Source organism: Bipolaris victoriae (genome assembly GCF_000527765.1).
Source record: "Bipolaris victoriae FI3 unplaced genomic scaffold scaffold_13, whole genome shotgun sequence".
Taxonomy (NCBI): Eukaryota; Fungi; Ascomycota; class Dothideomycetes; order Pleosporales; family Pleosporaceae; genus Bipolaris; species Bipolaris victoriae.
Genome location: NW_014575379.1, coordinates 282,266 through 307,950, shown reverse-complemented (window position 1 = coordinate 307,950; position 25,685 = coordinate 282,266). Strand labels below are relative to the sequence as shown.

The following is a 25,685-nucleotide window of genomic DNA, read 5'->3' as shown; positions in this document are numbered from 1 at the left end:
CAAAAAAAAAAGACAACATCATTACCGCATTGAAACCACAAGTAACAGACTTCTCTCCAAAACCTCACCACCCAAAACTCTCAGTATGCAAATAAATCCCCTGCGCCCCCGTTCCCTTATGCACCGCCCTCTCATCACTCAACGCCACAACATGCCGCCGAACATCACTCACCAAACCATGTGGTCCACAAACAACGACGCCGCTCTCTCCCCACGCCTGCTCGAGCGACTTGCGAATGATATCACGTAACTGGGGGCGTCCCGCCAGAATAGCAATGGACGGATGCGTAATCGTCAGAGAAGTAGTACGCGAATGCGAGTTGCGGGGTGATGACGTGTTGGCTGAGCAGCAACATGCGGTTCTGCGGGTGAGTGGGTCTTTTTCTGAGATGATGGCGCGACAGTAGCAGGTGGATGGGCCGATTGGGCTTTGGATGCTGGATGGGTCTTGGACTTCTAGACTTGTTGTTTCGTTTGAGCGGATCTGGTGGATTTCTTGTTTCTCGGTGGTAGTGGATTTGTTTTGGGAGGGGAGGGAGGAAGATTTGGGGTCGTTGTAATGCGGGGTGCCATGTATGATTTCGTCTTGGCGTGATGATGAGGTTGCTGTGGGAGGGAGTATGTCTGAGACGAGAGATTTTTGGCCTTCGGTGAAGGATAGGTCACAGGTGATGTAGACGCTCATTTCGAGCTTGATGTCCCGGAGTCTTTCCTGTAGGGTTTGGAATTCGACGTAGATGGAGGTGAGTTGTTCGGAAAACCAGTTGAGCTGGCCACTGCTCTTCACAACCCAGACAAAACGGATATGACGTGTGACGGCGCCAAGCGGTGTCTGGAGGAGCGACTTGGGTTTCAGAGTACTACGGTTGGCGTTTTCCTGCCAGCCCCGGATTAGGTCGCGAAGTAATGGCATTGTGAAGGTGCTTCCGGTACTGCCTGCCACAAGAACAACACTGTCGAACTGTCGGAGTGGTCGCAGGGTACCATAAGGGCCCTCAAACGTTACCGATCTGGTCTTTGCTAATGCTTCAGATGAACTGCTTGATTTTTCAGCAAAGCTGTGGAAGCGCTTTGTGCCGCCCTTTTCAGCCTTGACATAAAACTCCATCCGCCCATCTTCAGGTATTGTGGCAATAGTGAAGGGATGGCTCTGTAAGGGCACAACTGCTTGACAGGATAAGTATACGTGTTGACCAGGTTTCCAGCTCATTGGTGGGTTTCGGACAACTATCTTTGTTGTGTTATGCGATAGGGGTGTGAATTCGGCTTGGCACGTCAGAAAGCCTTTGATGTTTTCTTGCTGTCTTTGCGTGGGGTGAAAGAACGAGACGTTGAGATACAAGAGCCGCAAAGCTCGGAAGACGCGATCAAACAGGAAAATGGCAACCGGTGCCCAGACGTAGCCATGCATCTCACTGGGGCTATGGAGGTAGACGAACGCCAGGAAAACCGCAAAGGAGATGATGTGCTGGATGACAAATATCTCGTAACTCCACCCTCGGATTGGCGACATGGAACTAAAAACAATCCAGAACAAGGCACACCAGGCAGCAAGACCCTTCCATACAATCCTGTTGTTCTGGAGCTGGTAGCCAATATAATCGTAAGGCGCCCATGCACTGAAGAACCAGCCCATGTGCATGGTAGCTGTCAAGAGCATACAGCGAGCACACCACCGATGCATCCAGTTGAGTCGCTCGTAGCTTATCCCACTGAGATGGCCGATGATATTGTTCTTGCCTGCCAGCAGGACAATGATTGGGAACTGTGCGATTGTGACAACACCACATCGAAAGCCGACGCTCTCCCGATTGAGTACATCGTGCAGATCCAGCCCATAGAGACACAGCACGACAAGCACAACCACGTTTGCCAAGATCAGTGAGGTTCGACCGACGGTGGGTAATCTAATGGTCCGGCCTTTGATGGGTATATGTATCGAATAACTGGATGCCTCTCGGGTCAGAGCATATGTGGTCGCGTTTCCAAGCGCAAGCCATGACTTTGGCTTTGCAGGTGTTGGGGCACCACGTCCTGCTGCAGATAATCTTTGTCGATATAGCAGGTAGTTGTAGACATTGAAGAGCGTAGCGACGGCAACGGCGCTGCCTACTACTGCATAGTAGAAGTGTGGAAAGTCTCTGAGGGCGGGCAGTGAGCCCATGGAGCCCATGGACATGTGGCTGTGGCTCATAGTGTCTGGTGTTGGCGCGTTGTCGCAGCGTCTTGCCCGATTTGTATTCCCAGTTCTTTACACGTCTTCAGAATGGCTCCTGTGGTAAACACCAAGCCGGGGAAGCGTATGCCAACAGTTTCGTCTTCAGCACATGCTGGCAGTCTTGGCCACAGGCAACGAGGGCGCGTTTCAAGACGGTGGCTATTAGTAGTACGCTGAGCAAAGTATAAATGAAGGAAATGGAGCCAAAGTAGGTGTAAGTAGGTGATGAAGACAACGTGCGGCAGTGGTTCAGCAGAAAGTCCAGGGCTCTGTCAGCCACGGTCCGGGCAAAGTCAATCATTTTACTGCACTGCCGTCTTTTGATCAACTTAGATGCGGGCCCGATGGACTGGGGTAACGGGCTTGCTCGATAGCCCAGAGCCGTGGCGTTGCTTGAGCGTTGGACGCTTACCGGAAGCGGCTAATTATGCTCAAAGTGACTCCCTGGCTCTCACCAGACGACGAAGGGGGTTCGTTCGCTCGCAACTACCCTGCATTACGGCCTGGCCAAATCTGACGGCATTATTGTTAGCTTACCATGGCCGAGAACCCTCATCCTGACCCCTCGGCAGCTGGGCGCATCCGGGAAATATGCTCACCTGTCCCGACACTTCACGCGTCAGCCCAGGCTCGCCATCCTCTTGACTGTCGCAAGATCTCTCTTATACATCTCTCAGCTGTCGACACAGGACCAACGCCTCGTCGCCTTAGGCTTATGCGTCTATGCTAACTCTTGTATCCGTGTATCATCCGAGATCAGAACCAGCCAGGGTGTCACCCCACACTTTACCAAAGGAACCTTTAAGCGACCGCCTGCCCGAGTATCGGTGTAGCAGTCTGGAACTCGGAACCTAATTGTCAACACCTGTCTCTCCCGCGCAACGGAATCAAGAGCTTCTGTGAAGCCTCGCCACTACCAGCCTTCCTTTCGACACTCTATTCCATCACTTTTGCATAATGGTTGCACACGGAGGCCACGATGAAATGGCCATGGGGTCATCAGAGGGAATGCATGCGAGCGAAATGTCTGGCCATGGCGGCATGGCAATGGCCTTCTTCACAGCAACCAACACTCCACTGTACTCCAAATCATGGACCCCATCATCAGCTGGCCAATACGCTGGAACCTGTATCTTCCTCATCCTCCTCGCTATTCTCCTCCGCGCCGTCTTCACAGCCAAGACCTTTCTTGAAATCAAGGCAGTAAAGAACGCTCTGCAGCGCCGCTACGTTGTTGTAGCTGGCGAGAAAACAGTCCTTGACGATGATGCCAATTCGACACATGGCATTCTTACGACCAACGGCGTTCAGGAGAATGTCCGGGTCGTGTCTGCACCAGTATCTCCCGCCCAACCTTGGAGATTTGGCGTCGATCTTCCACGGGCCTTTCTGATGACGGTTGCGGCGGGGGTCGGATACCTCCTGTGAGCAGACCATCCCCCAACTCGTATCTACCGATGCTAATATTACAACAGCATGTTGGCAGTCATGACCTTCAATGTCGGATATTTTCTGTCTGTTCTAGCGGGCACGTTCGTCGGTGAACTTGCTTTCGGCAGATTCAATCAGGCCGCACCGCATTAATGGCCGACGGGACTCTGCTTTGACCTTATATCCGCACCGTACCGGAGTCTAATGTTGTAGATGCTTTTGTAGTACTTGCCCACTAGATAATTAGTTACCCAATTAGATATTTCCCACAAACAATACCTCGCATTCAGCCTGGTCCGACCTCGGTCATTTGCAACCAGTGGACTTTGCTTGTCTTGACCCTAAAGCTTATTTCTCCTTTTCCTTTGTCGTGTCTCACGTACCCATCTGACCGTGTACACACACATGTACAGATTATTTCCATGAGATCTTCGTGTCGAAGCTAATGGCAATCTCAAAGCCTAGGCCGGGTAGGGGTGGGGCTGACGTGAAAGGGACCCCTGTCCTGCACTAGTGACCATTCATCCATAGCACCGCTGCTTTGGTAAGAAACTTGCTCACGCTTCTGCATTCACAGAATAGTCCACCCTGATTCCTACCAACCAGGCCATACCGCCACCCGTCCAGTATCAAGTATCAAAACAAATAGCTCACTGACTTGTATTTTTCTGGCACCGGCGCGTGTCAGAGTCCGCTGCCGGGCACAGGTGTGGCTGCATCGGCTCGATGTGCACGCCACACCCTGCAATGGGAAAGAATGCACGGCATGACGGGAAGCAAGTACGCCCGTTCCTTGGGTCTAATAAATAAGGAACGACGCGCCTGTACTTATTAGACCGCCTGGCGCATGCAAGCGGCTTCACTGTCCCAAATCACGCCTCCTAGTTAATACCATTCCTCTCGCTCTTTCTCCTTCTCTCTCTCGTCCTCTCTTCCTCTCTTGAACAATCAACACCTCTACATACACTCACCGGTCAACGTTCAAAATGCTCTCCAACACTTTTCTCGCGCTCTCTCTTCTCCCCCTCACTCTCGCTCACTTCAACCTCAACTTCCCTCCAACGCGCGGCTTCGACGAGGACAAGGAGGGTAATTTCCCCTGCGGAGGTTACGACCAGGTCTCAGATAAACGCACCGATTTCCCTATCAGCGGTGGCCCTATCCAATTGGTTCTAGGCCACCCACAGACAAATGTCGCCGTTTACATGGCGATTGGCGACAACCCTGGAAGCGGATTCAGTGTCGTTCTGAAGCAACAGCTTATGGTCGAGGGTCTGGGTAACTTTTGCCTGGGCTCGGTTAGCATTCCAAAAGACCTAAACGTGACTGCTGGCACAAAGGCATCTATCCAAGTCGTTACCAACGCGCACAGCTCTGGCGGTCTGTTCCAGGTAGGTCATTGAATCAGGATACATGGAAGTGCTGAGTCGCTCATAAAAATACAGTGCGCCGATGTTACTCTTGTCGACAAGCAGCTCTCCCAGTCAGAATTTCAAGACAACTGCAAGAACAACACAGGAATAAAGGTGGCTCAAGAGAATATCTCTGGTAACCCCAACTCTACGGCTACGGGTACGGGTGGCTCAGACGACGATGATGATGACAAGCCCACAGCGTCTGGTAGCGGTAGCAGTAGTGCAGCGAAGCCCACAGCGGCTAGCGCAGCGACACATGCCCAAGCCATTTCATGGGTGTTGGGTGCTGTCGGTCTTGCTGGAATTGCTATGCTTTGAGTAATATTTTCGGGTTGATGGCGTTGATACCAAATTGAAAAGGTTGTTTGCATAGTGCGTCAATGTGCATGCAGTCTAGCACTGCGCTTTCTTTCCAGCATTTCTGTTTACCAACGTGAATAAATCGGCTGCTTCTTTGCCAGAAAAAAAGAGCTGCCTGGGCGAGTCTGAGCATGGCTATCAGCCCGATATGATGAAGCATCAACTAGGTCAAAGCTGGCTGCGAGGAATAGACGGTGTTGGGGGAGAGTTTCTGATAGAAACGAACAGAGAAACAAACGCGATTAGCTTCGAATCAGAATCAGTTCATTGGTTGCTCGAATAGCGGCGGTGCGTGGTGGAGGCGTGCGTGTCTTGTGTTCGAAATGGCTCTTGTCGAGTGTTGATCGCGCGCCCCTCTCCTCTGACGTTGCGGGGAAGGAGCTTCCAACAAGCGAGGCAAGCACACAATCGGCGCTTCCGTAGAGTTTCGCCGATGCCCGCAACAACTTCACCAGCTACACCACACTCCAAGTCTCGGCCACGATCCCGAATTCAGGTGCGTACCGGTCCCATATCCGCTGCAGCCTCACCCGCTCGACCTCCCGTGAGATTGTAGCCCGACCGCTGACGTTTGGCTGCCACAGATCTCCTCACCAAGTCACCTTCTTTCTCAACACCGCAAATATGGATCACGCAAAGTTGGCGCGTATGCAGGCGTCAGTGCGCATTGGTACGTAGAAGAAATTTGGCCCAAAATCTCCCTCAGGAGGAAGCAGCTCATCTTCTCTGGATACTTGTTCGCTAACATGTGTGCATAGGGTAAGCAACACTCTTCGCAATCTATTTTGACAGCCCCGCACCAAACAACGGTTCCGAATTTGCGAAACACCACCGCAACCCGCGACAGCCGAACAAGGACTCACGGATGGAAATGGCGGTTATGAGGTACACGAGGCTAATTGGATCAATAGCGGCAAGGGCACTCCCCGCAGGAAGGTCAAGAAGGTCCACAGGGGCGCTGGTACCGACGACAAGAAGCTCCAGACCGCGCTGAAGAAGCTCAATGTCCAGCCTATCCAGGCCATTGAGGAGGTCAACATGTTCAAGAGCGACGGCAACGTCATCCACTTCTCGGCACCCAAGGGTACGTCACCATCTCTCCACTCATTGCAATGCCGGGGGGATATTTGAGGTGGAGGAAGCATTGCCTCGCTGGAGATACATCTGCATTTTGTGTTGCCGGATCCCCCGTGCTTCCGTACCTGCAGCGACTGACATTTTCGCTATTGTAGTCCACGCCTCAGTACCCGCCAACACCTTCGCCATCTACGGACACGGTGAGGACAAGGAGCTGACAGAGCTCGTCCCCGGCATCCTCAACCAGCTCGGCCCCGACTCGCTCGCATCGCTACGCAAACTCGCCGAGTCTTACCAGAGCATGCAGAAGGAGAAGGGCGAGGACGGCGAGAAGAAGGACGACGACGACGAGGATGACGATGACATCCCCGACCTCGTCGCTGGCGAGAACTTCGAGTCGAAGGCTGAGGTCGAGTAAGAAGCTACTCCAGTCTTAGCCAAACAAAGACTAGGCAGTGTTGAGGAGGAGGCTACGTGCAATGATGGCCTGCCGCATGTACATTGGTTTTGAGGACTTCATGAATGCAATGATCATTACGGTCAGCAGCCGCGGCGAGTTTTGCATGCACATACCGGGCTGGTGTTATACCTCGGAAAAAAAGATATCAATGAAAGTCTTCTAGCACGCTCCCCATGTCATCACCATGCACCAATTGCAAGTTCTGAAGGTACGTGCATGCATGCTGACGTGAAGCTTTGCATCTTGGACGCGTAACCAGCTCGACTCCATATATCCTTGCTCGAAGAGTTACACGCGCTTTGAAAATACGCAAAGGCATTGACCCTGCATCACTATGGCTAACCTAAGATGGCCGTCAATAAGGTATTTGATCTAGATGTATGGAACAGGTCTGTGTTGATCGCAATTCCTCGTATCTGACTTGACACCAAGTCAGCGGCAGATCAGTTATCGGGACTAAGCATGAAAGGGCTAGCAGCGACATGGTTAGACTTGGCGCTATCTTCACAAGTGCAAGCCTCCAACATGCCATCACCTGCCTGGAAAGCTTGACTAGGAGATCCAATACGATTGATAAGCACGAGCATATGCATACTTCAAATGATCGGTGTTGAGAGGTTTGCGACAACTATCCACGAAAGCTACAATAGGTGCGCTCTCCGCGATAAAACGGTCCAGACGCTCTTGTGGGTCACGACTCGCGATTATGACGGCTCCCCACTTGGTATGACCCTGAGTCTTGAACCGCGCCCCAAACCTTAATGCTATGCGTCTTGGAAATAATTTCTTTTGCGACCCCTTTGTTTATTTTCCTGTCGTCTTCTCCAGATACCCCTCCTGAGTGCAACAACAAACAACAACACCCAGGATGAGTACCGAAACCATCCTCATACTCGGCGGATCATTCGCAGGCATCAGCGCCGCCCACTTCTTGCTCAGGCACGTCGTACCTCAGCTGCCTAAGAATGATGGTGTCACTTACAATGTCACCATGGTCAATCCGTCGAAGGATCTTTGGTGGCGCTTTGCTTCACCCCGCGAAGCTGTCTCGAAGCAGATGATGCCTTCGGATAAGACTTTCTACCCAATCGAGCCTGCATTCGCGTATGCCTCTTCCAAGTTCAAGTTCATTCAAGGCATGGCGACACATGTGGATGCTGCTGGGCAGATTGTGTCTGTTGAGACTGCATCCGGCGAGCAGCAATCGATTCCCTATGCAGCTCTCGTAATTGCAACCGGATTCACAACACCGAGTCCGCTATTCACACAGGCTACTGATCGCGAAGCCCTTGAGAAGGTACATGCCGCTTTTCAGGAGGGTCTCAAGACGGCTAAGGATGTAATCATTGGCGGAGGCGGACCAGTCGGTGTCGAGACAGCAGGAGAGATTGCAGAGATGCTCAATGGCAAGCCAGGCTTCATGGCGTCTGCGCCCAAGAACCCCAAAGCACAAATCAGAGTCTTTGTCGCCGACAGGCAGCTCTTGCCTCTTCTCCGACCTGCCATCGGACAGACGGCCGAGCAATTCCTGAAGCGACTTGGGTGTAACGTCACATATGACGTAAGGGTCATTGGATCATCTAAGATGAGTGAAGAGGAAGGCGGAAAGACCAGGGTGGATCTCTCCAACGGAGAGATACTCGAGACCGACATATACATTGACGCGACCGGTACCCGACCCAACACTGGCTTTCTCCCCAAAGAATGGCTCGACAGCCGCAATCGTGTGGCCTGCAATGCGAAGACTCTCCGCCTCGAACATGAATCTGCCCGCGTCTACGTGGTCGGCGACGTAGGCTCGTATACCCGGGGAGGTGTCATGGACATGTACGACGCGATACCTGTAGCCATGACGAACCTCAAAAACGATCTGCTGGCCCACTTAACCGGCGAGCCACACAAGGGCGACCGCCACTACGCTGCGAACATGAAGGAACAGCAAGTTGTCCCCATTGGTACGCAGAAAGGTGTTGGCGCGTTCAATGGGTTCCGATTGCCTAGCCAGATGGTGTGGTTCATCAAGGGCCGGGACTATATGATTTCGCAACTTGCGCAGGCTACCTTGAGGGGCGATCAGTTCAAGAAGGAGGGCAAGTGGACACCTGTTCAGGAGACAGGCAAAGCCGGACTAAGCGCTGCTTAATGCAGAATTGTTGTTCGAGTTTAAGAAAGGCGGCCGGTACAGTATACGGCGTCTTGGATCTATTTGGATGCGTGGGCATGGCAGAGGAGCGTCGCATTGCATTTGTCTTCGATGGAATACCCCTGCTACATAGCGCGCATTGAGCATACACATGATTATAATACTATTTCTATTCCAATCCTATATTACATGTAAGCCAAAGCCGTGCTCGATTCCCCAGTCTTTCAGTTTCATTGAACCATGTTACAAGATTGCCGATCCATTTATGCGTGAGATGATCGCGGCCGCCCCACACGAATAAGCTTAAACTTAGCGCGTCATGACCAGAGCTCCAAAATTTCCCAACGTCGACGTTCGACTTGTACAACACGCTGCGCAATACATTACTTGTCCTTTTCTGAGCCTTCACAACCGAAACCTTCTCAATGGCGACTGAGACCCGTCCACCTCCAGCTCTCACCTTTCCCCGCCCCATCTTCGCCGCCGTCTCTCCACACCCGTTCCTCCAAGCGCACCTCTCTGCTGAGAAGAAGAAGCCCGTACGCGCCAACGGCCGAACCGCCAATGAGTTTCGAACACCAGGAGTAAACACCGGTAGCTTGACACATTGCAATGGCAGCGCAGTCGTGCGCCTGGGCAACACGAGCGTGGTTTGCGGCGTACGTGCAGAAATCTTGAAAGAGGAAGACATATCAGGCGCCTTTGAATACCCCAAAGACTTGACGGGTCAGGATGATGCAGCACAAGAAGAGGATAGTGAGGAAGTAGAAGGACTGAGGCTGGTGGTTCCAAACGTCGAGCTTTCTACTGGAAGCACACCGTCACACATTCCGGGCAACGCTCCCTCGACATACGCACAAACACTCATCACGCGGATACGATCACTTATCCACTCAACACGACTACTCCGCGCTTCAGATCTCCGCATTCTATACAAACCCTCTACGAATCCCGAGGACCCTGATGTGGAAGCAGAAACACAGTTGAAGGGGTACTGGGTTCTGTATCTCGATATCTTCTTCATAAGCATCGATGGAAACGCGTTTGATGCAGCATGGATATCAATGCTCGCTGCTCTGCGCGACACTCTTATACCACACGCATACTATGACGAGGAGTTTGAGGGGATACTATGTTCCGACAATCCGCAAGAAGCACGCCGATTGCGATTACAAGGTCTACCGATACCCAGCACATATGCGGTGTTCGAGGGCAGGAAGGAAGAGGATGAAGACGTAGACTGGGTACTCAGCGATCCCGATGCTTTTGAGGAAGGAGTATGCAGAGAGACTGTCAGTGTCGTTGTAGACTGCCAGGGTGGGAAGAAGGGCACGAAAGATCTGGTGATTCGAAGGGTAGAGAAGAGTGGTGGGGGTGTCGTTGGAAGGGAGCTAATGGGTGGTTTGATTAAAAGGAGCATTGATCGCTGGAGTGCTGTCGAGGCTGTGTTGGGCGGCAAAGCTTGAGCGAGATTGCACCCGCCATTGGACAGCATGGAATATGCATCCGAAGCTTTGATTGTCTTTGTGCACAGATCATGGGTGTGAGTAAGGTAGCAGAGTACAGGCTCCTAGCTCCAAGCGTAGAGTCGCACAATACTGCGGTAGGTAAAGCGACATCGAAAGCCCGCTTAACGGCAGACTCAACCTGTTCGAATATGGTCTTGGTACGCTGGGTATTGGGAGAGATATCATGGCAAGACGGGGCTGTGTGTGCGTATACATATGTACGTACAAATGATAGTACCACAGGGAGTGCACATGTACGTACTGTGAAGCGGAGCACGAAGCGGCACGGTAGAGGCTACGTACATATAGATGAATTTAAGCAGCGCATATTATGTCAGGAAAACAATGTCACATGATTGCTTCATCCATCTCCTATTTTACACATGCATTTCTGTCATCAGTCCGTCAAACCTACCTGCTTACCGTAGTGGAACGCCATTCGTGCCGCTACACTGGCGCACCACGCTCCCCACGATGAAGCGTACATTACAGCGCGACACTGGAGCCGAATCCGCCAGGGGAAATGTGTAATAGAGTACGTCGATCAATGTAATCCACGTGGCTCGCTTGCGGGTAACAGGTGTTTGATGAAAAGTGGAGACGGACATGCCTTATCGATACTGTTTGGGCTTGTGGGCTGTTGTTGAACTGCCAGGCGATGGGGCGCTCAGGTAGTACTAGTCGGCAAAATTCGTCAGCAGAAAGAAAAAAACAAGTCCGACTACTGCAGAACGGCATGTTGGCGGCCGCTCTCTACCAACCGGAGTATAACTGCGGGAACGCGGGACTTCTCGAACTAGACGCTGGAGCGAAATACAGGCTAGTGCCTGCACCACGGTCGGACTATGCATGTCGGCGTGAAGGTCACTAGACGAAAGCGAGTCGCTGTCCCCCTCTCGCCTCGTATACTGTATGCGCGTACGCGAAAGACGCACATTCGGGATTCGAAACTTGACTGACAGGTTCCTATGTGCAGGGCGAAGTACACTATCACAGGGGACATGTCGCTTCCAGTCACCTGGGAGGTACAATCACTGAATTGACTTTCGTGGCGGCGGCGCAGCGGCTACAGGGTGTTCAGCTCCACATTCGGACTTGAATACCAAGAGAGAAGAGAAAGAAAAAAAAATAAGCCGTGTTGTTTCCTACAATGTCGGCAGATTTTCGTTTCGACACAAAAGCCCAAGGCGCTTGTTCTATGGAAAAGCCGAAGAGGAAACTGTAGCAGCTAATCGAATGCGAGGGCTGACGTTAATCTAAGGCAGGGGCAGACATCACCGTTTGAAGATCAGCCACTTTTGGGACGATCGTGCCACTTAGCGCTCGCGTGGCTCCTCAGGAACAGGCCTGGTTTGTTCCCATCCTATGGATTATGTCAACCCGCTATCGGAACTGTCGAAGAAAGAAAACACTCCCGCTGCTGGGCGTCGCGCGAACGCCTTGTCGGTTTGTTTCAAGTACCGATGGCAGAGAAAGCTAGACGCTTCTCGCTAATACACAATGCTGCCTGACGCTTTCTCTCAACTTTTAGCGGGCCTTGTCGTGACCTTGGAGTACCGAAACTTGTTTCTTGGTATTCGTTTGTCCCGCTTCGCCCGAAGGATTCGCTTTATCATACCCCCTGACACCCGTGCCGCTTGTGAACTGCGCGCGGCTCCCCTGGCTCAGATCGCCACCACCCGGAAACGGGTGTGGATCTAGTCTTTTTGGTGTCACTTCTAGACGCCTAGGCTTATCTTGATAGAGTCCGTGGCATGGGGGCTGCCCACTGTGGCTGCATGCAATTCCACATGCAGGAGGCCTTTTTGGCGTATATTTATCCAAGGCCATCTCCCCCTCTTCACACTTTGTCTTACCTTTGCATTTGCATCACTGTCCCTCTTTCTCTCTCTCTTTTTGGCTTCCGGTACAGGAATACCATCCCTTCCTTCTTTGTCGACTTGTCCATACACACTCTTTTTTCTGATATCCCAGAGCATCTAGAGTCCGTGACTCGATACCTTCATTCACACACAGCTCACTCCTTTTTTTGCTGTTTTACGACACAGACTCACTGTACAAGACTCCTGAACATTGTCACTGAGCCATCATGCGTTTCGACATTGTATCTCTCACGGCTGGCTTTGCCGCCACTGCCTCAGCTCAGTGCTATGGCAACTACTTCAGCTTCTACAACCGCAACGGTCCGGCTATGAGCTACCAGCGTCTCGACCCTGGTCTGTTCCCTGGAGCTGAGAGCCCCCATCTTCACTCCTTTGACGGAGGAAACGGACTGAAGCAGACGGTCGACTACGCCGGCCTCCAGGACTCGTCCTGCTCCACTGCTCGTGTCAAGAGTGACAAGTCTTTGTACTGGCGCCCTACCTTGTTCTTCAAGAGCGACGCCGGCTTCCAGCGTGTTCCCGAGAAGGCAACCAAGATCTACTACAAGTACGGTGATGGAAACAACTGGGCAAACGTCACTGCGTACCCTAAGGGTTTCAACATGGTTGCTGGAAGGCCCAACAGGCGCAGCAACAGTGACGACAACGCAGCCGGTGTCCGCTGGGGCTGCCACCAGCCCGACGGCGGCGAGACGGCTATCTTCGACAACGGTTTCCCCAAGGGCTTCACCTCTTGCAAGTTCGGTTTTGCCTCTGAAGTGACCTATCCTTCTTGCTGGAACGGAGAGCCCATGGATCCCAAAGATGGCTATGCGCACATGGCCTACCCCAATGGCAACAGCGGTGTTGGTATTGAGAACTGCCCCGTCACCCACAGAGCCGCACGCTTCCCCACTCTTTTCATCGAGTACTGGTGGGACATTTCGTCTTTCAAATTCGGTCCTGATGAGGCTCCTTGGGTCCTCTCCAACGGCGATGCCACTGGATACGGCTTCCATGCTGACTTCGTAAGATTACCTGCTTCCATTCCAATGCCACTATGCTGACAAGATGACAAGATGAACGGATGGGACGAGGGTGTCCTCGACAAGGCCATCAGCGAGAACGACGGTTGCAAGTGCGGCTGTGGTTGCGGTCAAGAACAAATGGAGCAATGCTTTGGCTCCGCCAACGTCAACAAGGACAGTGATGACTCCTGGGCAAGCTGCTCTGCCGCCGAGACCCGTATGTCGAACGATGCAGAGATCCTAGACGCCCTCCCAGGCTGCAACCCCGTCCAGTACGGTCCCGCCTCCGCTACTCCCGCCTCCGGCGCTGGCTGCAACGCTGCCCCAGCTGCCCCTACCGGCAACAAGAGCACTCAAGCCTCCTCCCCAGCAGCAACCCAGACTCCTTCTGGCAACGCCTCAGCTCCTGCCGACTACAAGTCCACCTCCAAGGCCTCTCCCGCCGTAACTCCCGACGCCACCCCCGAAGCCACCAGCTCCCCCTCCCTCTACCCCTCCTACGCCGCCGGCCTCCCCAACAAGGGCGTCGACAAGGAGGAATCCGGCGACTACGACGCCGCACAGCCAACTCCTATCGCTTCTCCCACCGCCCCGGCTGATAAGACTCCCAGCCCCGTCGCTGGCGGCTCCAACAACAGCGATGACGAGGAAGAGGAAGACTGCAAGCCCCCCGTCACAGTCACATACACACCCACCGTCACCGTCACCGCCACCGTTGCAAACGTCGCCGACGCATCTATCTGCACCGGTGCACCAACTGTGTACAAGACCTTGACTGAGACGGTTACCGTACAGGCTTCGGGCGCCAAGGAGACTCCTGCCTCGTACTACTAAACCATGCATACCAATAGTGTCCCAATCGGCCATTTTGGGCCCCTTGTGTACAAGTCTGGCAGCGCTTTCAGGCGTCTGCTATGTGGGTGGTTGGTCATTCGTTATTCTTTTTCTGAACCACACTCAAAGATGAAAAAAAAATTTCATCTGAATCTTCATTGTATATATATTACCTGCCATGACTGAGAGGAGAAGTAAATGAAAAGGATTGGAGTTGAAAGATACTATGCACCTGTTTCCATTGTGATACTACTTTGTGATGTTTGATAGCTAATACACTGGTACATTGTATTCACCCTTGTAGACCCCAGCCTTTCTCAATTGACTCTCCTATCTCTCTTGTCTCTGGGGAAAAAAAGGAACAACCCCTCACGACGGAAATGAGGAAGGAGGTGCAAAAAGGAGGTGAAGCTCTTGACGAGCTCCGGCTTTTGACTCAGCCGAGGTTTGAACTCGGGACCTTCAGTGTGCCTAACAGGATGTTAGACTGACGTGATAACCAACTACACCACCGAGCCCTGCTTTGATGTAAGTTGAGATGGTTGGCGCGTATATATTCTGAGCAACATGTGTGAACACCACTCGAACCGGGATCTGCCAAGGATGATCAATCCGGTTTAGTGGATACAAACTACCGACCCAGCAACCGAGGGCTAGTAAATCAAATAGGTACGTCCAGCCGACTTTGGAGAAGCTGGTATGTACAGGCATTGCGGGACGAAATGCTTCATTCATGACTGGGAAAAGACTGCTCAAAGTGTTTGCAGATCAGAGTACAGGCGCTTGTTGAAGTTGTTAGAGGTGTATGGTGAATAGGGGATCCATGTTTGCGGGTGATGGCAGCTTGTTACTAGATCACCACGTCCCTTCAAGACATCAACATCTCGCACAACTATCAACCAAAGTCTTTTCGTCGCTTGCGATATATGTATACACAAAGCCGCTCGATGGAACCGAAGACGAGACACGGAGAAGTGTGGGGCTCCCGGCACGTGGGGTGGCTCCTGGGGTTGGGGCGGCGCGCGACGAGGCCGAGGGCATACCGGCAATTGATCACGTTGCGGACGGACGTGTCGCACGTTATCAAGAAGCATTGCGCACGTCTTGGGACATCTTCATTTTCCGGTCGCTTGCTTACACTCTTTTTCCCTCTTCTTTCACAGTCTTGTGTATTTCCTAACAGCTTTGAAAGAAATCATTATGGATCTCAAGGATCTTGGTGAGTTATTTCCCCATGCTGTTGAGTTGTTGCGAGCGCGACGCTGTTGCACACATCCCAGCTAACCCGGCCCTTTCTAGCACCCGTTGCAGGCGCCGCCATTGCAGGCGTTACTGCTGCTGCCGCATACATCGACGCCAAATATCACATCTCCAAAGATATCGCAGGAATTCGCGGTCAAAAAGCCGCAGCGCGTGGAATAGAGAAGAACTGTAAGTTCGGGCTGTTTGTGTGTGCTCACATCACCCTTTGCTAATAGTCCCGCAGCTCGAGGCAAGGGCCAATCTCTCTGGTACCAATTCGAAAGCCAAGTTCGCCGTCTCCCCTCGAACGAAGAGTGCATCTGGTCTCGTAACGGATGCTACACCTGGGCCGAAACCTACGCGAACGCCTGTCGCTATGGCCAATACCTCCACCAGCATGGCGTCGTGCCCGGACAGCTCTTCGCCATGTACATGATGAACCGACCCGAGTTTCTGTTTGCTCATTTGGGCAGCTGGAGTATAGGAAGTGCCCCGGCATGGATCAACTACAACTTGGCGGGTGATTCGCTGTTTCACTGCTTGAAAGTAAGCGGTGCCAAGGTGGTACTTGTCGACGAAGACCAAGAGTGCAGGCAAAGGATAGAAGATATCCGCCAAAAGTTGGAGGAAGAGCTCGGCATGACTATCTTGATTCTGGACAACAATCTAAAGGGCGAGATTTCGAGGTCGGAGCCCAAGAGGCCAGAAGACTCCCTTCGAGTAGGCGCAAAGGGCAAATTCCCTCTCTTCATTTTCTACACGAGGTTGGTTACTACTACACGTTCTTTCAGAGAAGCGATCAGCTGACGATACCAGTGGAACGACTGGACACCCAAAAGCCTGCCCATTCCCCACGGAAAGAGCGGCCGGTTTGACAGGTCGTGTAGGTGCCATGGGTCTGAAGCCAGGACCTAATGGTGATCGATGGTATGTCTGCATGCCTCTTTACCACGGTACCGGAGGTACCACCGCACTCGTGTGCATGATTACTGGTCTTACCTGCTGCATCGGCACCAAGTTCTCCACATCAAGATTCTGGACCGACGTACGTGACTCCAAGTCTACTGCCATCGTGTATGTTGGAGAGACGGCCCGTTACCTTCTCAACGCCCCTCCAAGTGATATGGACAAAAAGCACAATGTCCGAGCCATGTTTGGAAACGGTCTTCGCCCAGATGTATGGCAACGCTTCGTCGATCGTTTCGGTATTGAAATTGTCGGCGAGTTCTTCAACAGCACAGAAGGTGTTATGGCGCTCTTCAATGGTTCTCGCGGACCCTTTACAGCCACTTCAGTCGGACACCAAGGTCTCATTGACCGCTGGCGATTCCACAACACCTATGTCCCTGTCGAGGTCGATATGGTCACTGGTGATCTCCTCCGTGACCCCAAGACTGGCTTCTGTAAACGCAAGTCGTATGAGGAGGGTAGCGAGATTCTTGTTCAGTTGCCCACCGAGGACGCCTTTGTTGGCTACTGGAACAACCCTGAAGCCACTGAGAAGCGCTTCGAACGTAACGTCTTCAAGAAGGGTGATCTCTGGTACCGCACAGGTGACGCCCTTCGTCGTGACGCCGACGGTCGATGGTTCTTCATGGACCGTCTTGGTGACACTTTCCGCTGGAAATCCGAAAACGTCAGCACAGCCGAAGTCAGTGAAGTCCTTGGATCCTTCCCCGGTATCCAAGAAGCGAACGTTTATGGTGTCGAAGTACCAGGCTACGACGGTCGAGCAGGCTGTGCGGCCATCCTCATTGACCCTGCACACCGCGATTCGTTTGACTTCAACGCACTACTTGCCCACGCGAGCGCAAAGTTGCCCAAATACGCAGTCCCTGTCTTTTTGAGGGTACAAAAGCAGCAAACTACCATGCACAACAACAAGCAAAACAAGGTCCCATTGAGGAACGATGGAATTGACCTAAGGAAATTGATGGAGAGGACAGACAAGGAGGCCAAGGAGCAGGGCAAAGACCAAGCTGAATACGACACCATCTACTGGAACCCAACTTTGCTCGGAGCTACCAAGAGCAAGGGTGCTGAAGGCGGTTATGTCGTGTATACCATGGCTGATTGGGATACGCTGCAGGCAAACAAGGACCAGGGCGCAAAACTATAGGCTGTTTGTAATTGTGCATATTTTTTGTTAGTTCGTAGCGTTCTCGTTTATCAAATGGATTGTATTTGTATCCTGTCTGGACATAGCCGTGATTCTGGAAATACTGAGTGAATGACTGTCATTGGACTGTATTCTTCTACATATGTTGTACTTGTGTATCCGATATTTACTTGTATTATTATAGAATCGACTGGATGAATGCATTGTTCTTAGTTGAATGCAGATGCATCTGTCCGGTTCTGCAGCTGGGCTGGGGACATGCGTGTTTGCTCTCCAACAACTTCACACTCACTCTCACACTCACCACAGTTGCCTGGAGCTCACCATCCCCGTCCTTCCATTTAAGCGACTCCCCTTCGATTCCATCTCTTCTACTACAACACAACTCTTTACTCAGGTTGTAACCTAAGAGTTGATAGCAACCATGGGTAAGGACACCGATACCGATCGCAAGGACGCAAAGACCCCAGTCACCCCCGTGCCAGTTGATCCAGATGCCGTCACGACGAGCTCTCTACAAGCTCTTCAGTCGGCGGACCAGCGCAGGGTCATGGATATTGTGGACAAGCTGCGCCGCACTGGTTTGAGCGGAGTGGTGGAGCTGCCTCAGCTCATTGTCTGCGGTGACCAGTCCTCTGGCAAGAGTTCAGTACTAGAGGCGATCACTGAGATTCCGTTTCCTCGCAAGGAAAACCTGTGCACACGATTTGCCACTGAGGTGAGTCCAATGATATCTGGAAATTATGTAATGGTCTAACGATACACAGATCATCCTTCGCCGCTCCCCGGCTTCGACGAGTACTGTCACGATTACGCCTGACAAGCTGCGCCCAGAGTCTGAACAAGCCAAACTCAAAGGGTTTACCAAGTCTATCCAGAACTTTGATCAGCTTCCAGATGTGATTGAAGAAGCGACTCTTGCCATGGGCCTAGGCGTTGTGGGCGGTATCAGCTCCAGGGCATTTTCTCGCGATGTGCTGTCTGTCGAGATTACAGGTCCTAGTAGGCCTCAGCTGTCAGTGCTGCTCCCTGGGATTGATGTTGTGATAAAATGACATCATCTAGAACTCTTGTTGATCTTCCGGGCCTTATACATGCAACAAACAAGGCCCAGACAGAAGCGGACAAGGAACTGATTCTGGACCTTGTTAGTCAGTACATGAAGAACCCGCGCACCATCATCCTGGCTGTAGTGAGTGCAAAGAACGACTTCGCCAACCAAATCATTCTCGACCATTGCCGCAAGATTGATGAGCAAGGCCGTCGCACTCTCGGCATCATCACCAAACCCGACTTTCTTCGCGAGGGCACTGACAACGAACTGAGCTGGATCGAACTTGCCCAAAACAAAGACATCTATCTCGAGCGCGGCTGGCACATGCTCAAGAACCGTGCCGACAACCAGATGAACTTTTCATTTGATCAGCGCAACAAAGACGAGGCACTGTTCTTCAGCAAAGGCCGTTACGCCCAACTACCTCGCGAGTGCGTTGGCATCACCTCTCTCCGCGAGCGTCTCAGCAAGGTCCTACTACACCACCTAATCCGAGAGCTACCATCACTCAAGGAAGAAATGATGACCAAGTACCGCGCAACGCTGGACGAAATCTCCAATCTGGGCGAAAAACGCAACACCAGCCACGAGCAACGCGTCTTCCTCATGAAAATCAGCATGAAAGTAAACGACATCCTGAAATCCGCTATAAAAGGGTACTACGAGTCGCCCTTCTTTGGAACCATCAACAAAGACGCCGCCGTCGATTCCTCAGGAAACATCCGTAGATTCCGCGCCGTGGTCCAGCATTTCAACATGGGCTTCGCAAAGGACATGCGGCTTCGCGGCCACCGTTACAAATTCGAAGCCGGACCTGGCGACGACGAGCGAGACTCCAGAGAAGCCATGGAAGCCCAAAAGGAACTCGAGCGCGAACTCAAACAAGAAAAGGACACTACCACATGTCTTCCTGTGCCTAAGAAACTCTCCCGCGGCGAAGCAGTCGAATGGGTGAAAAAGACCCTCGAACACTCCCGCGGCTACGAACTCCCCGGTACCTTCCAGCCCGTCCTGATATCCCAGCTTTTCTGGGAGCAATCCCTACCATGGGAAGATCTCGCCTCGCTGCACATTTCGAAAGTAGCGCAAGTGTGCCGCGACTTCATCGACGTGGTGCTGGCAGACTGCGTGCCCGAGGAGTTCAAAGAGCGGCTTGTAGCGCTGAATGTGGATGCGGCGCTGAGCAAGTCGCTGGGGGATGCGCGGGAGGAGCTGGCCAAGGTGCTGAGGGATAAGGCGCGGCATCCGTCGACGTATAATCATTAGTTTACGGCGACGATTCAGAAGATGCGGTTGAGGAAGCATCAGGCGCTTAGCAGGGCTGCTACGTCTGCGGCGGAGGTAGAAGTGGGTGGCTGGGAGGACCGGCCAATGTTTATTGATCCAATAAAGTTGGCGGCGCAGCTGGATAAGTCGATTGAGCTCGATATGGATACGTTTTCGAGCCAGGAGGCGCTGGATATGCAAAGGGCATACTACAAAGATGAGCTCGGGTACTTCATCAACACCGTGGCGAAGGCGGTGGTTGAGCGGCATTTGATAGAGACGCTGCCGGATGTCATTCTTTCGCCGCTGGTCGTGACGCAGATGACGGATGAGCAGGTTGAGTATGTTGCTGCTGAGCCGGTGGAGATAGTACAGCAGAGGGCTCATCTGGAGGCGAGGAAGGCCATGTTGGAGAGAGGTCTGGAAACCTTTCGAGAGGCCATGGGTGGTGTGAGGCGCTAGGTTCAGCAAAGGTATTTGGGTTTGTAGAGGGCTGAGAGTTTGGTGGTACCGCTGGATAGCCAAAAAAAAAGTGGGTTGAACGTGCAGCACAGATGGCTCGTACGGTCGAATACTGGGTATGGATTCAGGGGTGATTTGTAAGTGAGTCAACGTCATCTTGATCCACCCTCATGAATGATTAAACTTCTTTATTATTTTCTCGTGACTTTTACATCAGTTCATGCTGTAGCTCCTCTCTTTGCCCTCTTCACTCATCAGGGTAGGCTCAAACTTTTGTTTGCGTGCCTGTGTTGCACCCGATGCCTTCCATGCAGATAGGATCAAATCTACAATGGCGTCGACGCCCTGGTCCCTTTTTACAACGGCGAAAATGGTCGGTCCCCCTTCACGCATCCGCCTACTGTCCCTCTCCATGACATTGAGGTCAGCGCCTACAGCCTCAGCCAGATCGATCTTGTTTACCACCAGCAGATCCGACTGTGTGATACCGGGTCCACCCTTCCTTGGAATTTTATCGCCTCCAGAGACATCAATGACATAGATGATGAAGTCTGCGAGTTCGCGCGAGTAGTTTGCAGCAAGGTTGTCGCCGCCGGATTCGATGAGGAGTAGGTCGGTGTTGAACTTGTGGTGGAGGTTGGTCAGAGTCATGAGGTTCACGGAGATGTCTTCACGGACAGCCGCGTGGGGGCAGCCTCCGGTTTCGACGGCAACAATGCGCTCGCTGTGGGTATGGGTCAGAGAGGGTTGGTCCTGGGAGATGTTGAAACGGTCTTACGCAGGTAGGGCATTGTTCTTGGTCAGGAACTCGCAGTCCTCGCGGGTGAAGATGTCATTGGTCACTGCGGCTATGGAGAAGCGTGTTCGGAGATGCTTGCAGAGAGCCAGCATAAGGGCGGTCTTTCCGGATCCTACGGGTCTGCTTGTGTCAGTGTTTCTCTATGTTATATGATGTCTTGTCATGGCTTCGCTGTCTACTTGAAATTGAGCCACGTTGGAATGAGTCGTACCCTCCAATTCCCACGGTAAACGACCGGTCCTCCCAATCTCGTCCCTCGATGATGGGCATTTCACGTCCCACATAGCTGCCCGGTCCGTCGAGGATCTCATGGGTATGCCCGTGGTCGGCGGCAGAGTGCGAATGCGACGCACCATCATGGGAGTGGCTGTGCGACATTTCCGGACGGGCTGAGGGTGATAAGAGGGATTAATAGAGGGGATGCTTGCCAGAGGAAATGAAGCTCGAGGTTCTCCATGGTGGGGCACATGGGAAGCTGGCGCGGGGTTGGTTCTCCAAGACCCCTGGCGCGGTAAGTACGGGAGGGTCCCTTATCATTGCCATTATTCCATTATTCCAGAACTAGCAGGACGCTACATGCTACATGATACGAGCAAAATGTCTTCTTTTTCCAATACATGGGACAAGGCCGCATATAAAGCCGATCTTAAGGGCAAGCCGCCCATCATCACCACAACAGAAGCAGTTGTTTTGCTCCAGACGGGAACCAGACGGGGACTGGCCGGACCGACGACGCCTCACAGCCGTGTGTCCCGTGTCCCCTTTTTCTTCCTTTCTATTTCCCTTTTCCTCCACCTCTCCCTTATTCTTGTGCATCCACAGCCAACCCCATCACGATCCGCCGACAAGATGCCTCTTGTGATATGCACATGCACGGATTTGTATGCCTGCATTCCATGGACCCGGTTATCGTGTCCATCCGGGCCCGTAGTTCGTCAGCTGTAACGCTAGAGGGTTCGCGTACGCCGCCATAAGTGGCTCTAAAAGCAAAGCACGTTCACCTCAGCGGAGACTTCGCCGGGCTGCGTCGTCGTCCAATACTGCCGAGGTGCGCCACAAATACGACAATCTTCATGCGCGCAATCTCCGCTTCTCTCAGCTTTCCTACTTCTGTTAGGGCTCCTGCAGGAACATGACACGGTGCTTAGCAGCTGCAACTATCTAAAGGCCAGCGCACCGCCCTCCCGCATGCACACGAGCCTTGATCCCGGTTGGCATCATTCGTCTGTGGCTGTTGTCCCAAACAAGATTGTTGTTGTTGCGACTCGTCCACTTCCGGTAGGGCCGCCCTAATTAAACATACCCATTCATCCTGTTTAGACGTTTCACCTGTCATCCTCGTCCTCCATTTAGTCGCTCTGCTCTCTCTATAACGAATTCTATATTCTTTTTTCGCTTCAACTACCCCATATTCTTCTTACATAATGTCTACAACAATCGCCATGTCGCCCGAAAAGTCGCAACACACGTCCCTCACCCTGTGGGACATTGACCGTGTGTTTCAAGATGCACACGAGGCATACGAGCAATGGCAGGCACGTCATCGCCGCTCTCGGTCCAAGTGGGTATGCTTTGGTACCAAGAATCGAGATGATGCCATGGGGAAAGCTCTCAGCCTTGGACGCCAGGTTCAGAGAATAATGGAAGCGGGCAAAGAAGCATTCGGTGTGCGGTTCGAGGAAGGAGACCGTAAGCCATGTCTTGCACCTTGTAAACACATGTGTTGACCACGGACAGAGAAATGCAACACGGTGCTATCTGCACAACTGCTCCGAGTCCAATACGAAATCAGACAGCCACTGTACGACAGTGCATTCTCAGCAACACCAATCACACCCATTGACGACATCATTACAACTGCAAAGAGCGTACGCCGCGCCTGCTTAACTGCATTACGCGACCAATATGCCCGCCTCGAAACACCCATTCTCTCGCCAGTACTTCCCCCACCTCGATTCAAGGTCGAATTCTGTCCATTTGCAGACCAGCTTCGCAAGGACCTCAAGGAAACCAAAACCAGCACTCTACGAGCAAAGAAAGCCTACCCACACGACAAGTATGACGACCGGGAAATATGTCCCCACTGCAGTGCGTGTATATCTGTTGCAGCACATTCCGGACTGCCGGCGTCCAGGTGCATTCTCTTCACATCACATATCGCACTGGACCCGGTTTCAAGAGACGACAAAGCAACATTTGCATGCAACAGCTGCTACAAAACATTTGACGATTCCTACGCCTTTCTCGATCACTTCTTCCAAAAGCAGATTGGCAGCGACCGAAGCTGTCTGCGGCTGTCCATCACCAAGTCAACATCGAGCTGGTTCCTGAATGAGGAAATCATTGAGGCGGATCCTTTACTTGTCGAGCAGTGTCTGAAGAACTGCATAGCGCGAGAGACTATGCGTGGCAAACAGCACAAAAGAGCGGGCAGCCGGATAACCATACGAGAAGTGCGTTGTTCGGATTAACATTTCTGAAATGCGAAAGCGAAACGAAAATACGATTTGGCATCTTGGGCGACAACAATTGTACAAATGCAACCACTGGGACCGATGAGCGCTGGCTATGTTGTGTTATGCCCCATGGAGTTAGCGACAAGCGATGTGTAGTTGGCGCTATCCCTATACTAAGCGTAGCTGAAGACGTGCTCCGCGGCGCATTCTCCGCAATCTCGAGCATGGTAGACGTCAAATCTCTTTTTTAAAAGAGATTGTGGTGGGTAACTTTACAGTTTCCTAATCATTTTTTCCTCCAAGGGATTCTACGGTTAGCCTCGTTGCTCCGGGACCCTTTTTTCAAATCTTTGTATTAAATTCATGTCTAATGCAGTAATGTCTTTTATGAACAACCACTTGAGCGAGTTAAAAGAAGAGCGACTCGAGACTTGGCATCTTATACATGTACATGTCAGCAAAACAGCAATATACCAATTACACATTGATACAAATGTCAATTTATATACATATATTTGTATGAAGAAAAATAAGAAAATTTATGCATCTATGCTATACATGCCTCCCTTGTCCTGTCTGTCTAGTCGTCTCAGCCTCTTCGCACACCGATGAAGCTAACGAAGCTGTCACAACTGTCACGTTTCACTTGCCGAACATCGTCATTTTAACAACGATTAACCCTCTCATCTCTGTTTTTTCTCTCTCTGTGTCATTCTCTCTGCACAGGCCCACATTTTGCGGTGGAACAGGGATGTACCCTGGCGTCAACGGCGTCATCGTACGTCGTCGCTAAATGGAGGGTGGTGCTTTGGGGGTCAACCTTCTTTGCTGTTATCTCACTCTCTTTCGCTCGAGTAAGTTGGTTACTGCGTGTGATTGCTGTGCTGTTTTTGCATTGCATAGCTAGCTAGCTATTTGACTTTTTTTCTTTTTTTTTTCTCGCTGTCGGTGCTACTTTCGGGCTTGGAAGGTAAATTTTGACTTCCGAGTTCCATTCTCTTTCTTCTTTATCGCTGGAAGAGGTGTTGTCGGCTTGTCCAAGTCGTAGATGTGAATATTTCTCTTGTGGTCTAGTCTGGAGGAGGCATGTGTATGCGAGATAGCCAAGTCGCGAATGACGTTTTTTTTTTCTTCGACAGTCTTGATCGATGCGGCTGTATTATGAGTAAAACCACGCAATCAAAGCCAAGATGAGGCTCTGGGCAAAGAAACCGTATTCAATGCTCGATTCACACTTGCAATCTCTCCATCGGTAAATCTGCCGAGCATCTCAGATTAATCTGTCAGCACCTATCCTTCTTCCAAGTCGGATTTCTCCGACTTGGGGGAAATGAAGATAAAGTTTACCACGTGTTATCATTTTAAGATCATCAGGCCACCGGATAAGTCGATCTTATGTGAGCTCTACATGCGAACTTTATTCTGGTGATGATGCAGATTCATACAAAACCCGGTTTGTGTAGGTATATGCATGCTTGACTCGGGGCTTTCTCGTATTCCTTCGGTGCCTAAGCGGTGAGATGGAGAAATGTAAAAGTAAGCTGGCAATATTAGCAAGGGAAGGCGAGGAGAGGAATGACATGGTGTGGGGTGTGGGGTAGGAGTACGTGTCTGTGTGTGCTTACGTACGCATGTAGTAGGTATGCACTGCATGTGTAAGTTTGAGAGAAGGTGTAGGAAAAAGTCACGTGCGACGCGTATACCAATTGTATGTAGGAAATAAAGAAAATATCTGCAGACGAGTTGTGAAACGTTTATACTTGGGATCCGCGACGTCTCTGTAATTTCCTTTTTCCTTTGTCGATGGTTTCACGACATATGGAGAAGCAAGAGGAAAAAAAGATAGGTGATGCAGAACCAAGCTATGCCTTCCTTTTCCCACCTCAGCCCTGCCTCATGCATCAACACCAACAGATATCTACATATATGATGTCAAAGACATGCGTTCAGA

The 25,685-nt window shown here is 51.7% G+C and overlaps 13 protein-coding genes across 13 annotated transcripts; 10 read left to right on the top strand and 3 right to left on the bottom strand.

Moving 5' to 3' along the window:
- Positions 1–64: 64 nt before the first annotated feature.
- Positions 65–2,173, bottom strand: COCVIDRAFT_90042 (hypothetical protein; the record flags this gene model as incomplete). The annotated part of the gene is made up of 1 exon (XM_014704760.1): positions 65–2,173. The coding sequence occupies one exon, from the start codon at positions 2,171–2,173 to the stop codon at positions 65–67; it is 2,109 nt and encodes a 702-aa protein (XP_014560246.1).
- A 1,002-nt stretch (positions 2,174–3,175) lies between these two features.
- Positions 3,176–3,802, top strand: COCVIDRAFT_89976 (hypothetical protein; the record flags this gene model as incomplete). Its single annotated transcript, XM_014704759.1, has 2 exons — positions 3,176–3,642; positions 3,694–3,802. The coding sequence occupies 2 exons, from the start codon at positions 3,176–3,178 to the stop codon at positions 3,800–3,802; spliced, it is 576 nt and encodes a 191-aa protein (XP_014560245.1).
- Positions 3,803–4,635: 833 nt separating this feature from the next.
- COCVIDRAFT_13063 (hypothetical protein) lies at positions 4,636–5,382 on the top strand (the record flags this gene model as incomplete). The annotated part of the gene is made up of 2 exons (XM_014704648.1): positions 4,636–5,040; positions 5,095–5,382. The coding sequence occupies 2 exons, from the start codon at positions 4,636–4,638 to the stop codon at positions 5,380–5,382; spliced, it is 693 nt and encodes a 230-aa protein (XP_014560134.1).
- Positions 5,383–6,048: 666 nt separating this feature from the next.
- Positions 6,049–6,919, top strand: COCVIDRAFT_90039 (hypothetical protein; the record flags this gene model as incomplete). The annotated part of the gene is made up of 3 exons (XM_014704758.1): positions 6,049–6,098; positions 6,336–6,508; positions 6,657–6,919. 3 exons carry the CDS (start codon positions 6,049–6,051, stop codon positions 6,917–6,919), a joined length of 486 nt encoding a protein of 161 aa, XP_014560244.1.
- Positions 6,920–7,829: 910 nt separating this feature from the next.
- COCVIDRAFT_23656 (hypothetical protein) lies at positions 7,830–9,104 on the top strand (the record flags this gene model as incomplete). Its single annotated transcript, XM_014704683.1, has 1 exon — positions 7,830–9,104. One exon carries the CDS (start codon positions 7,830–7,832, stop codon positions 9,102–9,104), a length of 1,275 nt encoding a protein of 424 aa, XP_014560169.1.
- A 151-nt stretch (positions 9,105–9,255) lies between these two features.
- Positions 9,256–9,405, top strand: COCVIDRAFT_90027 (hypothetical protein; the record flags this gene model as incomplete). The annotated part of the gene is made up of 1 exon (XM_014704757.1): positions 9,256–9,405. One exon carries the CDS (start codon positions 9,256–9,258, stop codon positions 9,403–9,405), a length of 150 nt encoding a protein of 49 aa, XP_014560243.1.
- A 124-nt stretch (positions 9,406–9,529) lies between these two features.
- On the top strand, positions 9,530–10,570 carry COCVIDRAFT_23655 (hypothetical protein; the record flags this gene model as incomplete). Its single annotated transcript, XM_014704682.1, has 1 exon — positions 9,530–10,570. One exon carries the CDS (start codon positions 9,530–9,532, stop codon positions 10,568–10,570), a length of 1,041 nt encoding a protein of 346 aa, XP_014560168.1.
- Positions 10,571–12,139: 1,569 nt separating this feature from the next.
- COCVIDRAFT_13059 (hypothetical protein) lies at positions 12,140–12,591 on the bottom strand (the record flags this gene model as incomplete). Its single annotated transcript, XM_014704647.1, has 2 exons — positions 12,140–12,373; positions 12,469–12,591. The coding sequence occupies 2 exons, from the start codon at positions 12,589–12,591 to the stop codon at positions 12,140–12,142; spliced, it is 357 nt and encodes a 118-aa protein (XP_014560133.1).
- A 110-nt stretch (positions 12,592–12,701) lies between these two features.
- Positions 12,702–14,336, top strand: COCVIDRAFT_23654 (hypothetical protein; the record flags this gene model as incomplete). Its single annotated transcript, XM_014704681.1, has 2 exons — positions 12,702–13,502; positions 13,554–14,336. The coding sequence occupies 2 exons, from the start codon at positions 12,702–12,704 to the stop codon at positions 14,334–14,336; spliced, it is 1,584 nt and encodes a 527-aa protein (XP_014560167.1).
- A 1,200-nt stretch (positions 14,337–15,536) lies between these two features.
- COCVIDRAFT_34749 (hypothetical protein) lies at positions 15,537–17,697 on the top strand (the record flags this gene model as incomplete). The annotated part of the gene is made up of 4 exons (XM_014704756.1): positions 15,537–15,555; positions 15,636–15,767; positions 15,823–16,342; positions 16,395–17,697. The coding sequence occupies 4 exons, from the start codon at positions 15,537–15,539 to the stop codon at positions 17,695–17,697; spliced, it is 1,974 nt and encodes a 657-aa protein (XP_014560242.1).
- Positions 17,698–18,121: 424 nt separating this feature from the next.
- COCVIDRAFT_23652 (hypothetical protein) lies at positions 18,122–20,479 on the top strand (the record flags this gene model as incomplete). Its single annotated transcript, XM_014704680.1, has 4 exons — positions 18,122–18,415; positions 18,465–18,712; positions 18,763–19,972; positions 20,036–20,479. 4 exons carry the CDS (start codon positions 18,122–18,124, stop codon positions 20,477–20,479), a joined length of 2,196 nt encoding a protein of 731 aa, XP_014560166.1.
- Positions 20,480–20,692: 213 nt separating this feature from the next.
- COCVIDRAFT_90026 (hypothetical protein) lies at positions 20,693–21,656 on the bottom strand (the record flags this gene model as incomplete). Its single annotated transcript, XM_014704755.1, has 3 exons — positions 20,693–21,203; positions 21,258–21,398; positions 21,490–21,656. 3 exons carry the CDS (start codon positions 21,654–21,656, stop codon positions 20,693–20,695), a joined length of 819 nt encoding a protein of 272 aa, XP_014560241.1.
- A 1,046-nt stretch (positions 21,657–22,702) lies between these two features.
- On the top strand, positions 22,703–23,749 carry COCVIDRAFT_89939 (hypothetical protein; the record flags this gene model as incomplete). Its single annotated transcript, XM_014704754.1, has 2 exons — positions 22,703–22,967; positions 23,016–23,749. The coding sequence occupies 2 exons, from the start codon at positions 22,703–22,705 to the stop codon at positions 23,747–23,749; spliced, it is 999 nt and encodes a 332-aa protein (XP_014560240.1).
- Between the last annotated feature and the right edge of the window lie 1,936 nt (positions 23,750–25,685).